The sequence below is a fragment of the Acomys russatus genome, chromosome 23 (genome assembly GCF_903995435.1).
Source record: "Acomys russatus chromosome 23, mAcoRus1.1, whole genome shotgun sequence".
NCBI lineage: Eukaryota > Metazoa > Chordata > Mammalia > Rodentia > Muridae > Acomys > Acomys russatus.
In genome coordinates, this window is record NC_067159.1 from 58,731,726 (window position 1) to 58,747,108 (window position 15,383).

A 15,383-nucleotide genomic window follows, 5' to 3' on the forward strand; every position below is an offset into this window, starting at 1 on the left:
AAATAAGGAGCAGATGAAGAAGAGTTTTTTTCACCCAGCTCAGCTGCAAAGAAGCTGACTAGAGGAATGGAGTTCCAGAATCACTTCCTTGTTTTGCTATTTGAAAGAGAGTCTGAATATGTAGCTCAGGTTAGACCATAATTTGCTATTCTGCTTTTATCTCCCTACTGCTGCGGTTACAACTTTCCAAGTCTTTTCCGCCAGAGGAGTCCATGCCTATATTGCATTCACATTCTTAACTGATCTTCCTCTATTTATAATACAGCATCTAATTTGTTTAATGTTTCTATTGTTGATTCACCGACTCTTAAAATCTATATTTCTTATCAAAAGTGACTGTCAAAGTTTCAAGGTCTCTGAAAGAGAAAAGTAAAGTGGGAATCAATGTCAAAAGGCGGGGTAGTTGATTAATGCATAAGCCTTCAATTTCAGCTACTCAGTTAGCTAAAGCAGGAAGATGGAAAGTTTAAAGCTGGCTTAGCTATGGAATGATCAAGCTAAGCAACTTATCAAGGCTTTATCTCAAACTATTTTAAAACATTAAAAAAGAGTAAGTGTAGTGGGATATAGGTCAGTATTGTGTACTTGTCTACCATGTATGAAACCCTGTTTTATCCCATGTAGTTGTGTGGTAGGGGGAAAAGGATGGTTACAAAATATGATCAGTTACAAGGACGTGACATATTACACCATGGTATAGAGGGAAACACACAGCCAGAACTCTGGGGTTACAGTTTACAGTGTAAGGAGTTTGTAAAGCCAGCTCAAGCACAGGACCAGGTTCATTCACTTCCAGTGGCTAATACCAAGATAGTAACAGGACTAAACACAATGATCTTCACTAAAGGGACTAATGTAAAACATTTTGATATCTGAAATAGTTGCATGGCATAAGTACTTACTTTGGTCAGTTTTCCTAAACATAATATTCATCTCATTGGCCCAATGATTGACAGTTGTATATATATGTCGTAATTTTTATAGTTCTTTATATATTCTAGAAATTGACCTCGTATCTGAAGTGTGACTCACATAAGTTTTGTCTCATCATGTAGGATATCTGTTTACTTTCCAGAAGTTTCCTTTGATATGCAAAGTTATTTTAATATTCATTTTCATTTGTCAAGTCAGGCTACTCCTTGGGCAGCTGGAGTCCTGTTTGGAAACCTTGCCTGTGCCAGCATCTTGAGATGCTTTCCCCATGTTTTCAGTTTTTCACATTTTAAGATCTTTGATCCATTTTCAGTTGACTTTTGTTAGTGAAATTTATCAGTCTAAATTCTTATTTTGCCAGCACTGTTTGAGTCTTAGGATTCCCAGTTTCACAAAACAAATGATAAAGGATACAAATGGCTACATATGTCCTGACTACAATAGAAAGCACCACTATCCCACTCTCATATGTAGATAGGTCTCCCAAACTAAATATCAATAAAGAGCCGTAAAAACTGTGTAATACAACAGGCCCATGGCATTTAGCAGATATACATGTAATATTCCAATTAACAGAGGGAGAGTGCACTTTCATCTCAGTGGCAAATCAAACCTTCTCTGAAACCGATCACATTACCGATCACAAAGCAAACTTCAACAAATCAAAATAAAAAAAACATTATTTGTCTCTTATCAGTTAGTGGTGGAATAAGCTAGAACTCAAGAGTAACCGAAACCTTGGAAACCACAGGAGTACTTAGAGCCTGAACAACACACCTCTGCATGAATAGCAGGTCATTGAAGAAAAATTTAAATTTCTAGGATCAAATGAAAATGGCAGTAATTTTTACAGTAACCTCTGGAATACAGCCAAGCTTCTATGAAAAGGAAAATTTATATCTATAAGTGCCTACATTAAAAGAAAAATTAAAACTAACTCAAATAAATGACCCAATAGTAAACTTTTAGGTTTTAGGAAAAAAACAAACAAACAAACAAAAAAAACAGAGGCCAAGTTCAAATGCTTTAGATGTCAAGAAATAATAAAGCTGAGAGAGAAATTAATAAGCGGCAGTCTGAAAGACAATATGCAAAATTTATTAAACAGAGTTTATTTTAAAAAAGAAATTAACAAGATTGTCAAAATCTTAACTAATACAAAGAAAGAGAAATCTCAAACTAATAAAATTAGAAGTAAGAGGAACTTTTCAGTAGACTCTAGTGAAATCAAGAAGATCATTAGGGAATATATCAAACATTATATTTTAGTGAGTTGGCAAACTTGAAAGGAATGGATGAGTTTAAAGGACCACATAAGAAGTTAAAAACCAGGATATAAGTAATATATACAGATCCATAACCCTAACCTAACCTAAACGGTGTTCCCAGAAGGCAGCCAACAAAAAGAAGGGACAGTTTGTTATCATCTCTAAAGGAATAAATTCTACTAGCACACTGAAAGCATTCACAAATGGAACCTTCCCAAACTGAGCTTCTGATAAGACCAGAAGCAGAGAACCTACGTCTGAACTCACAACAAATTAAGCCAGTGTGTTTGTTGTATCTGCTGACATGGAGACAGCAACACTGACGGCAGCATGAGGAGGTTATCGGTGAGATCTGAATGGAAGCTGCACACTGGAGTGACGGGCTGCAGTCCCATCAGGCTCGTCCGAAGGAGCAAGTGTCAAGCAAGCAAATGGGGCTGCCACAGAAGGCTCTTTGGGGAGATCTTTGGAACAGGACATAAACAGGTGTTTTTTTTTTTTTTTTTTTTTTTATATGATCAGGATTGTAGTCTTTTTCCTTTTTCTTTCATTATTTATATTTTTAATTTGCTCACTTTACCTTCTGACTGTAGGCCCCTCCATTGTTGCCTCCTGGTCACACCCTCTCTCCCTCATACCCACTCCTCCCCTCCTAGTCTTCAGAAAGGGAGAGGCTCCTTCCCTACCCTCTGGCCTCAGCCTCTCAATTCTCATCTGGAATGTGTGCATCCTCTTCCTCTGGCCACCCCTCCAGGAGGAAGCAATCAACAAGTGGGCACCAGAGTTCATGACAGAGGTAGCCCCTACTCCCCATATTATGGGACCCATAAGGAGACAGTGCTGCCTACCTACTACATCTGAGAAGGGGGTCTGGGTCCTCACCATGCATAGTCCTTGGTTGGTGCATCAGTCCCTGCAGCCCACCTCTCTCCCAGATTGTTTGGCTCCATTGGTCTCCTTGTAGAGCTCCTGTCCCCTCCAGGGCCTTCTGTGCCCCAACTTTTCCATAAGACTCTCTGATCTCCACCCCAAAGTTTGGATGTCAGTCTCAGCTTCTGCTTGGATCACCTGCTGGGTAGAATCTTTCAGAGGACTGGTATGGTAGGCCCTCATCCTGTTACTTTTCATTAACTGCTTCCGGTCTCTATTCTATTTGCCCTTATGAATGAGAATTAAGCATCCTCCCCAGGGTCCTCCTGGTTATTTAGCTTCTTTATGTCTGTGTATGGTAGTGAGGTTATCCTGTATTATGTGGCTAATATCTGCTTATAAGGAAGTATATACCATGCATGTCTTTCTGGGCCAGGGTAACCTAACTCAAGATGATCTTTTCTAGTTCCATCCACTTGCCTGCAAATTTCAAGATACTTGTTTTTAATAACTGGGTAGTATTCCATTGTGTAAATGTACCACAATTTCTTTATCCATTCTTCCCTTGAAGGACATCTAGTTGGTTTTCCAGATTCTGGCTACTACAAATAAAGCTGCTATAGTTGAGCGCATGTCTTTGTTGTGTGGTGGAGCATCTTTTAAGTATATGCCCAGGAGTGATATAGCTGGGTCTTGAGGTAGCACTATTCCCAATTTTCTGAGAAATCTCCAGATTGATTTCCAAAGTGGATTTCCAAGTTTGTACTCCCACCAGCAATGGGAGAGTGTTCCCCTTTCTCCACATCCTCACCAGCATGTTCTGTTACTTGAGTTTTTGATCTTAGCCATTATAATGGCTAAGGTAGAATCTTACAGTTGTTTGACTTGCATTTCTCTGATGTCTAAAGATGTTGAACATTTCTTTAAGTGTTTCTCAGCCATTCGCTATTCCTCTGTTGAGAATTCTCTGTTTAGTTCTCTATCCCATTTTTAATTGGATTATTTGGCTTGATGGTGTTTAATTTCTTGAGTTCCTTATATATTTTGGATATTAGTCCTCTGTCAGATGTGGGATGGTGAAGAGCTTTTCCCAGTCTATAGGCTGTCATTTTGTTCTGTTGACAGCATCCTTTGCCTTCCAGAAGCTTTTCAGTTTCATTTTAGTTTTTAAGATTAATTTATTCAGATTACATCTCAATTTTTTCTCCCTCACTTCTATCCACCCATTCCTCCCTCCCTCCCACTTTCACCCTATTCCCCCCACCCCAGGTCTGTGACTGAGGGTTCATTATAGTTTTAATGACAAATTTTTATTTGACTTTTTAAAAAAAAAATAAGAAATAATTTCCTATGTCTATAAGTATGTTTACATAAGAATTAACTTATTTTTTTTCTGGATGTTTGCTCAGCCTTCTAGATTCAGCACAGCTAGATAAAATTAATATTTAACAACTAGCCAAGGACAGTATCTGGTGACATAATGTCAATCTCAATATTGAAAGCACTATAAAAGATTAGAGCTTACAAATGATGGCAGTGTGAATTACTCCATTTATCAAGACCCTCTTTCACAAAGAGATGCTGTCATCTGAGCTCCACATTCTTCTCTGTTCTTATAATGAGTGGATGATGCCCCTAGACCTCCTATGATGCTGTTTTTCTCATGCGGCAGCTCTCCCTGAAAAGCGACTCATGCGGCAACTCTCCCTGAAATGTGACCAGAAGGTATGGGTTGGACCCTGGGTTGAACCTGTGGCATCAAGAGTGCATTGAAACATAACATGACTTGTATTCTAGCAATTTCAGGATCAGCTTGATGCCACCTGGGTGAAACTTGAAGTGTGCCACATATTTTTTTCTATCAAAAGAAGTAACATAAATTTTCAGTTTCTGAAATTTCATTTTTTGGAAGCTAGAGGTTCATGAATTTTCAGATAAATTATATTTTTGATATAAAACATATTCTATTATCCTCAAACAAAAAATTAATTTGGTACAAGACAGTAATATTAAGAAGCTAAAAGGGACAAAGTAGGAGGAAGGGGGAGAAATCAAAGGGCCAAAGACAACTTTTTATGTCTCAGGATCTGTGCAGCACATCATATAACTCTTCATATTCTCACAATAGTCCATTAAGGCATCAAGGCATTATGAAAATAACAAGCACTGTTTTGCTGCTAGTTACTGTCACATGTGTTGTGATGTAGAATAGACTTCTTTGCGTGCCTTTCTAAACTTAAAAAGACTACCAAAATGTTTTGTTTCTACTATTTAAAAAATGGCATCTTTTTCTCAGGATTAATGTCTCCCTATCAGAGCACAGTGAGGACTTCCCTTTTACAAGGAGCAACCTAGGCACAGATCCAAGATGGCGGTGTTGATCACACATCCTAGGACAGAACTGAGAAATACAAAACACCAGTGCTGGTTATTTCCACGTGAGAAGTGTCCACACTATGTGTAGCATGGGTGGGTCTGGCCTTAGGCTACACAGCTAATCCACAGAAAAGTCCCTGGGTCCCTGCAAGTGTGTATGCAGTCTCTAAAGTCTAGCCACTTGCCTGCATGCACATGGCACCTACGCTCTGGGTATCAGACTGAACTGAAGATTACAAAACACCAATGTTTTTCTACCCATGGTCTAGAACACAGTTAGATCTGCCCTTAGGTAACAGGACCAATCCAAACTTCCCAGGTCCATGCAGGCACAAGCCTGAGCTCTAAGGTCTAACAGCATGTCTGGTGGGACAGGCAACATCTGAGCTCTGTGTCTCAGACAGAACTGTAGGCTACAAAATACCAGGCCCTGGTCTTCTAGCCCAGAGGTGACCTCAGAGTCTGGAACACAAGTGCATCTGGTGTCAGGACATCTGTCCAATCCACAGAAAGTTTATGGGTCTACACAGGCAGGCACATGGACTCCAAAGTCTAGCCACATGCCTGGTGGGGCACACGGGACCTGAACTCTGAGTTTCAGAAAGAACTGTGGAATGCAAAACAACAGTGTCTAAGTCTCTCTGCTGAGAGGAGCCACCATGGTGTGGAACAGAAGTAGATTCGACCTCAGGTCACCTGGCTGGTCTACACAAAATCCCAGGGTCCGACCTCAGGTCATATGTCTAATCCACCTGAATAATTCCCTGATCCCCACAGGTGAGGGTTCTCAGCCTATAGCTAGTCACCTACAAGCTTCTCTCAATGGCCAGTGAAAGATATCAGAAACTACCACCCAATGACAGAGGCAGCAAGATGGCTAAAGGCCAGCATAAAAACACAAACAACAAAAGCCAAAATAATATGGCATCCCCAGAGCCCAGTTATCCTAAAGCAATAGCCGTAAAAACTCTAACACAACTAAAACACAAGAAAATGACTTCAAATCTTTCCTAATGAAGATGATAATGGAGGAAATGAATAAACTCTGTACACAAATACAATAAATGTACATAACAAAGAAAAATATTAAGAGTGGAAAGGGGAAAAGGCCAAATAACATATAATGGCAAACCTATGAGAATCACACCCCACTTTTCAGCAGAGACCATAAAAGCGAGAAGGGGCCTGGGCTGACAGGTGTCTTGCAAACCCCATGAGACCACAGATGCCAGTCCAGACTATTATAGCCAGCAAAACTTTCAATAACCATAGATGGAGAAAACAAGATATTCCTTGACAAAAACAAATTTAAACAGTACCTATCCACAAATCCAGTCCCACAGAAGGTACTAGAGGAAAACTCCAACCCAAGGAAGCTAACTACACCCAGGAACGTACAGGAATAGATAACTCCACTTTATCAAAACAAAAATTAGACAAGCACACAAATACACTACTACAACCAGCATCAAAATAAAAGGACCTAATAGTTACTGGTTATTAATCTTTCTCAACATTAATGGTCTTAACTCTCCAGAAAAGAGACACAGACTAACAGAATGGAGCCATCAACAGGACACAACATTCTGTTGGATACAAGAAACACACCTCGTCCACAAAGATAGACATTACCTGAGAGTAAAGGGCTGGGAGAAGGTCTTCTAAGCAAATGAACACAAGAAGCAGGGTGGAGTAGCCATTGTAATATCTAATAAAGTATTCTTTCAACTAAAATTAACCAAAAGAGATGAGGAAGGACATTACATATTCATCAAAGGAAAATATAACCAAGGTTACATCATAATTCTGAACATTTATGTCCCAAATACAAAGGCACCCACATTTGTAAAAGAAACATTAATAAAGCTTAAACCACACATCAGTCCATACACATTAATACTGGGAGACTTCAACACTCCTCTCTCACCAAAGGATAAGTCAACAAAACAGAAGCTAAACTGAGAAAAAATAACACTAGCAGATGTCACCAAAAATGAACTTAACATGTATCTATAGAACTTTTCACCCAAACACAAAAGATTATACTTTCTTCTCAGAACCTCATGGAATCCTCTCCAAAATTGACCATATTTAGGTCACAAAGTAAGCATCAACATATACTAGAAGATTGAAATAATGTCCTGTATCCTATCAGACCACCATGGACTCAAAAGCTGGACCTCAAGAACAACAGAAATAACAAAAAGCCAACAAGGGGTAACCTAAATCTCTGGGGAAGATGACACACACACACACACACACACACACACACACACACACACACACACACCATGTGAGGGCTTCTGTCAGTTATAGCAATACCTTTCTTAACTACATACGAAGTATATGTAGTCAACAGATGTAGTTTACACCAGAAAGCAACATGGCTGAAGTATGAAATACGTCTACCGATATATCGAGCATCATTAGTCCTGTGTAGCTGATGGCTTACTCTAGGCTTCCATCAATTACTTGCTTAACTGGTGACTTTCAGGCTTAACCTTACATCATAGTCTCTAATATGGCTTCTTAAAGTACAGATCACTACTGTCCGATGAGATATTTAATCCAGCAAGTTTGGCCACCAGCCTTTGAATCTACACATCTATTGAGTTCTTGGGTGATTCACATGCTGCTGGTTTAGATGCCACAATTTAAGAACCAGTACTTCAGAGAGGTGTTCAAATCTTTCCTAAGCCATGTGGAACGGCTCAATCATTATGCCAGCACTTAGAAGGCTGAGGCAAGAGGAAAATCTGGGTTACCTAGTGAGACTTTATAAACACAAATTTTTCTATAAAGAACCAGGTAACTAACTTCAGCTTTGTTTTTTGGAGCATTTGGCCTGACTCAGGACTGCTTGAGTCTTACTGCACAGCCCAAAGTAGTTTTGCAGAACATTTGAACAAATATGTGATGTCCATCTTTCCATAAAGCCGTATGGACAGAAACAATCATCAGGATAGACAGCAGAGTATACTGCAGTTGAGCAACCATTAGCCTATTTAATTCACTAAAAGGGTACTCATGAAATCACTGTTTATGGTAACCAGCAACTCTCTGGGAACCATCTATTAATGTATCCACATATCTTCTGAGGCCTTAAGTAAGATTTCTAGACCTATACCATAGATGAACATGAAGTATTGAATCAGAAAAGAGAAAGCCCAGTATTTCCTATAGATTTAGTAACAGAAATAGTACTTAAAATCAAGGATATTCATAAGTATTTTTGGCTGAATAGCATTTTCACTTTCACATTTTAGTTTTTATTTAATATTGTTTATAGGATTAAAAGACATAAATCCACCATGTAAAAGATCACTCTAGAGACATAAAAGCTACTGCAAAATGGTATCTATTGGTATCACTACACAACACTCTGAGTATTTCGCTTGCTGAGCATGCAGGCAGTGCATTTGATTCTTACCTACACTTCAAACCAGTTCAAAACACAAATCTATTCTGCCAGCTATGTCTGTGGAGCTCAGCATTAACTCTACAGTTAAAACATGTAAATTCTTAAAATATGACAAAATTCAGATTAATGTTTGTCATAATGGAACATAATTTATTATGTTAAAAATAACTGTATCCAAATACCACAAGGGAAGTGAATATAATGAGTTATCTTATACACTTCCAATGCGAATAGCATGTCAAAAGTCTCCAACAATCTGTTATATGCTACGGAATATAAATATTTAAATGAAGTCTTAGAGATGACTACACATTCTAATACAAAATAATTTGAGGCTGGATTAAAGTGATTCTACAGTGTCATTTATAGCATCTATCTTTCAAAACATTTTACTAAATTCCATTAAATCAAACATTTCAGTTTGACAAATAGCTCTACATTTACCCTCAGGCATTTAATTCTCTAGTAACACAGTGTTTTTCAAAGAGTGTGGCATTTTAAGAAAGAAAAAATATGTTCAAGAGAGAACTGTAGTGCAAAGAAAACTGTAAAATGTTGATTTTAAAGCACATTTTATATGGTTCTTTGCGTTAGGACATTAGTCTGTTCAGTGTATAGAGATCTTGAAAGATTTAGAGTACTGTGTACACTTTTCTCATTTAAAACAAAATTCAAATGCCATTGGAAGTTTTTGGGTTTTTTGTTTATTTGCTTGTTTTCTGAATTATCTTTATTCTGTCAGTTGCAGGGAGGTCTGGGAATTGAAATTAGAGTTTTATTCATTCTACACAAGTGATCTGTTAACAAGCAATGGCCTCAGTTTTCCATACCTATTCATACACTGGATAATTAAATGCAAATGATCCATTTGAGATAAATAAATACAGAAACATAATAAGCACCACAGATACCACAAAGAGAAGGCAGACATTTAACATCTGTAGTAGTGTCAACTGTCTTGTCTTCTGAAGATCTGTGACAACCATGGGAAGTTCTTAAAGTGCCAGAGAAACACTCATGGGAAAACAGAACTCACAAAACTTGTTTTCTTTCTTTCTTTTTTTTTTTTTTTTTTTTTTTGTAATTTTTAAAAAAGGTCAGCTTAACAGATATTTATTACTTCTCTAATTTGCCTGAGCTTTTAAATGTGAACATGTGAACCTGTTTTTTGTTTGTTTTGTTTTCACCATAATTCTACATAGAACATGGTTAGTCTGATTAGACTTACACTCCTCTTCAGGCCTCTTTCGAAGTGCAGCACGAGCCTCCTTGCAAGGACTTCGCTGATATTGTGGGGGATTCCGTCCCCGTATTATGCTCTCCATCCTGTTAGAGAAAGAGCAAGAGTATTTTAATACCAAAATCTTGATTGGTAATGGAAATATCAAATTAAAATTTAAATACTGACATAAGCCTTGAAGGCCACACTACTGAGAATATCCAACAAATAAGATGACAAGGGAGCATGGAGCACGGTAAGCTGGAGAATTCTTGGCATTTAAAAGTCTTTTGACTTAATATATATGGTGCTAGAGAGACAGCTCAGTAATGCCAGTGCTTGCCTTATAAGCAAAAGAACTGAAATTTGATATTCATAAACTATGTAAAAATGCCGGGTGAGGTGCCATGTTCTGGTAATCCCAGTGCTGTGGAGGCAGTCAGGTGGATTCCCGGGGTTTGCTGGACAGCCAATACAACCTACTCAACAACTTTCAGGACAGAAACTCTATTTTAAAAACACCAAGTTACCCGAACAATGAAAGTTGAGTTTGTCTTCTGGCATCCACATGGATGTGTACATATATGTACACACACACACACACACACACACACACACACACACACACACACACACACACACACAACACACACACACACAGCACAGCACATTACACCACACACCACTATGTGGACAAAACTCATACAGTATAGTAAGAGACCGTTGAGACTAAATGTTTGTGTCTTGCCCCAATATAAAGGCATTTGGAAGTAATTAGATTTAGAATTAGATTTAGAGGATGTTAAAAGGGTGAGATCTTCACAGTGGGATCACTGTCCTCCTAAAATAGGGAGAAAGAACAGAGGTCTCTTTCTCTTCCACACAAGACCACACATTAGGAAGAAGGCCTTGCCTAAAAGCAAATCTACCAGCACCACAACCTTGGGTTTCCCAGCCTTAAAACCATGAGTTGTGTATGTCTATCATTTAACTACACAGTCTATGATAATTTATTAAACATCTCAATAAATCCAATGAGAAGTTATTAAAAAGGGATAATTAATTGAAAGTAAATACATTTATAAAAAAATGTAAGGTCATCTTTTAGGAAGAAAGAATGTGTACTGAACATTTCAAAGATTAGTTTTCATGAATAGACTCGCTGCTTCTTTCCATGATACTGAGTGAATCTAAAAGGATTCTTTTATTATTATTTCCTTGTTTTATTATTATTATTATTATTATTATTATTATTATTATTATTATCATTATTATTACTAATTCCCATGTACACATACTAATGTGCTTGTGGCCATGTCTGTAAAGTATAAAAAAATGCTTCTTACATGCAATTATGACTTGACTCTTAGTTCCATTTGAAGTTTAGTTTAGGTAAGAAAAATTACTGCTCTTGACATAATGATGGTACCATGGCAAAAGCCCAAGAGGGATTTGAAGGAGTTAAGATATAATTTGTTCTAATAGTGTATGTGTGGAAGAGAGTCATAACTTTTGCCATGATGGTTAAATATGCAAAGTAAACTTAGTATGTTTTCTAGTTTCCAACTCTTGAATCAATTCATTATACAATTTTGATAATATAGTCTAGTAAATGTATGAATTTCTATGATGGTCTAATGATAATTTAAGTAAACATTGACTTGTCTTTATGAATTCAATATACAAAAATAGAGTAATTGCAACCTGAATATGCAAATGTCTCCATAGTTGTGTATAAGTATTTTTTCTAATGTAGGGGATTGGATGATGGGCCTGAATGTAGCAGGTAGGTGTTCTAGCACTGATCCATATCTTCAGCCCTCAAATAGTCAAACAAAATCAGTTTTATTTATCATAATTAAATTCTGATATGAGATGAGAAGTTATCCAGGTTAGAAATATATATAAACCACTCAAGAAAACGATTGCTTTAAAAATATTTCTAACATGTGAGAGAAGTATATTCTCACCCAGCCTTGGTGGGGGCAGGTGAGGTGCTTCCAAGACTCAGGGATTTTTGTCCTTGGATGATTGTAATTGGCATCCAAGGACCCAGTGTCCCAAGGCTGCATTTTGGAAATACCAAACATATTTCAGAAGAAACACAACGTTTGTAGTAAAGGGTGGATGAGCCAGGGTGGGCTTCATGCTGACTGCTGGCTGTGGGGCCTAGTTCAATATCTTATCTCTCACAGATGGCATCATGGAAACTTGCTCATACCATCTGTGTTTTAGTTTTTCATCAGTAAAGTGATGGCCACTTCTAGTACTTTTTTTGTGTGAGGATTAGATACCTAGGCATAGGTGAGGTGGTTTGTGATATGTCACAGGCAACGGGGCAGGTGAAGGAATGGTTATGGATCATAATCTTGGCTTAGAAATGAAAATAGAAAGTAACTCCTTCGTGTCCATTGTGCTAGTAAAAATGTTGAAACTGCCCGTTATTCAGTAAAGCAAAGAAACCTTTGGCTTTGTAGGGGAAATATGTGAGGAAACAAATGTTTTAGTCATTGTGGAAACAGAAAACACCCACATCCACTGGACACATGTAAATTAAACTGCTTTGAGATTCTGCTTTACACCAGTGAGAAGGACCACCAAAGAAAGGCAGATGATAACAAATGCTGGAAATAATGTGAGGAAAGGAACATTTAATCATCATTGGCTTGATGCAGACTGGAAAAGCCACAATGGAAATCAGTGTGTGTATGAGGGAGATCCTCAAAAAACTAAAATTAGAGTTCCCATAAGGCCCAGCTGTATCTTTCCTAAAATAAACCCATAGGACCGCACACCCCACCACAGAGATTGTACCCATATCATTATTATTCACAATATCCAGGAAATGGAGTCAGACCAGATGACCATAACTTATGAATAGATTATGGGAATTTGGTTCATATACACAATAGAATTTCATTTAGCTGTAAAATAATGAAATTCACGGGAAGATGGATGAAACAAATTATATTATGTATACCTTCTTAGCTTTTAATTTTTATACAAATATATTCATTTGGGAGTAAGGAATGATAGTGATCAGGAAATTAGAAAGGGCCCCTGAGAAGAAGAGGGAAAGGGATGGGGCAGTGTTAGAACACACATGATAAGAGGGGATTGGAATACTGGGACCAGAAAGGCACAGAGAGGCCCAAGGCCAGGAATATGGAGAGGGAGGGAGAGAGAGAGAGAGAGGAGAGAGAGAGAATATCTATGAAGACCATGTATAAACAAAAAGAAAAAAAGAACCACACACACACACACACACACACACACACACACACAGACACAGACACAGACACACAAACTGCCAGTTTTCAGAGATGAAAATGTTATTATAGCAAACTTCCATTAACAAACTCAATTTAAGAGCTCACAAATGATAATATAAGAATACTTGGATAAATAAAAATGCCCTGTTATCCAAATCATATTGTCTAAATAGCTAAATACCCTATTATTTTTCTGAGAGTTTAGACATTTCAAAATTTAGCACTGCTCTCTGACCATGGGAATAAGACTGAAGCCTCTGTGATATCTCACCATTTGTCTGTTTCATTCAATACCCAGAGAAGTCCACTGAGAGATGTAACTGAAGGACTAGAGATTACCAGCTACCTACTCAGGGCCACATGGGTTGTGGAAGATATAATCAGTCTTTCCTAGGTTTTGCTTTCTAATTTTTACTCCACTATTCTCATGGGCACATGATTTTATAGAAACAATATGCCTATTACTCTATTGAGTAAGACATCTCTGATTGAGCTAAAATCATCCATAAACAGAAAACTAATTCTAGCTCCATACCTTTATATGAATGTTTTATGTATAAGCTACTCATCACATCAAACAACATTGTGAAAATGTATATTTGCTTGTTAATATGTTGATTCCATGCTGCATTTGATTACTGTCTTGGTGTCATTTAATGTCTGCTTCATTGAATGAGATTTTATGTTTAAGAACTACTGAAAAGTTAACTGGAGCTGAGGAAATGTCCTATAAATTACATACATCACACAGTCATGGAAACAAACATTGAAGACACTCAAATTATCTTTATTATTTAAAATTACAAATGCCGTGCCCACTGGTAGACACACATTCATGTCCACAGTGTTATATAATTGACACTACAGTCTTCTGGAGATCACCCTGCTATTTATGCAAACTTCTGTTTACTTCAAAGCTAAAGATACTCACTAAGGGTGTAATCAATGAAATCAGTTTCTGAAAAATTCTGTTCAGACCCTGTTCAGTGTTTGAGAACTCCTACAAACAGCAATTACATATTTGGAAATGTAGGGAGGAAGTTTAATGGATCAATTAGTTGATAAAATTATTCACCAATATAGAAGTGGGCCAAGGGTTCAGGGCAAGACTGTAATTATGATGGATGCCATAAGGGTAAGGAACGGCCAAAGAGAGAGATAACAAAGCCTTGCCACATCAGAGAAGCCAGGGATCACTTTGAAAGTCTTATGATCACCACAATATAGTGGTGACTTTAGATTTGACTGGGAAAGAATACACACTCAATTCATACAGAATTGTGGCCTGAAATGAGAGTGAGGTTAAGAATAAAAATCTGGGTGAAGTAGATTTATACTAGATGGAAAAAGAAGAGAGACTGACTGACTGGCTCATGATGGACATAGAAGTTGGGAAAAGTAACTTGTGAGGTATAAGCATCCTAAATGCCTATTGTAGGTATTATTATTATCTTTCATGATCATTTCATTTTGACGAGCCTCTCTCTCAGAGATGACACCAAGTGATTTGCTTAGGGTTACACAGAAGAAAACTCTGTATTTATATCAGATCTGCCTCCATTTAATGAGGGTTTTGCTATTTAAGCTTCAGAAAAGGAAGGAAATGCGAGACATCTGTGGTGCCCAGCTTCTAGCCATACACAACTATCGACTGCAAACTGGCTAGTGTTACAGAAGAACTAAACTTGGGATTCAATAGCTTCATTGAGTCTTGGTTTATTCCAGTGGGAATTTCAATAACTGCATATAGCTACAGATTTACACAGTTTAGCATGTCTGGAAGTAGCTAATCATAACACAGTCAAAGAAAATGCACATTTCAGTTACTTTTGTATTGATGTAATAAAACACCATGGCCAAAAGCGACTTGGGGAGGAAAGGCTTTATTTCAGCTTGCAGTTCCACATGACAGTCCATCTTTGAAGGATGTCAGGACAGGAGTTCAAGGCAGGAATCTGGAGATATGGATTGAACCTGAGACTATGGAGGAATACTCTTTCCTGACTTGCTCTTCACAGTTTATT

General features: G+C 37.7%; 1 protein-coding gene across 2 annotated transcripts in view; it reads right to left on the reverse strand.

Annotated features, from left to right (window-relative positions):
• Nucleotides 1-15,383, reverse strand: part of Lrrc7 (leucine rich repeat containing 7) — a 471,125-nt gene that overhangs the window by 340,002 nt on the left and 115,740 nt on the right. For both annotated transcript variants that reach the window (XM_051165943.1, XM_051165942.1), the window contains exon 2: nt 10,097-10,194. In XM_051165943.1, the coding sequence (XP_051021900.1) occupies nt 10,097-10,194 (98 nt within the window). The remainder of the gene's footprint in view (nt 1-10,096; nt 10,195-15,383) is intronic.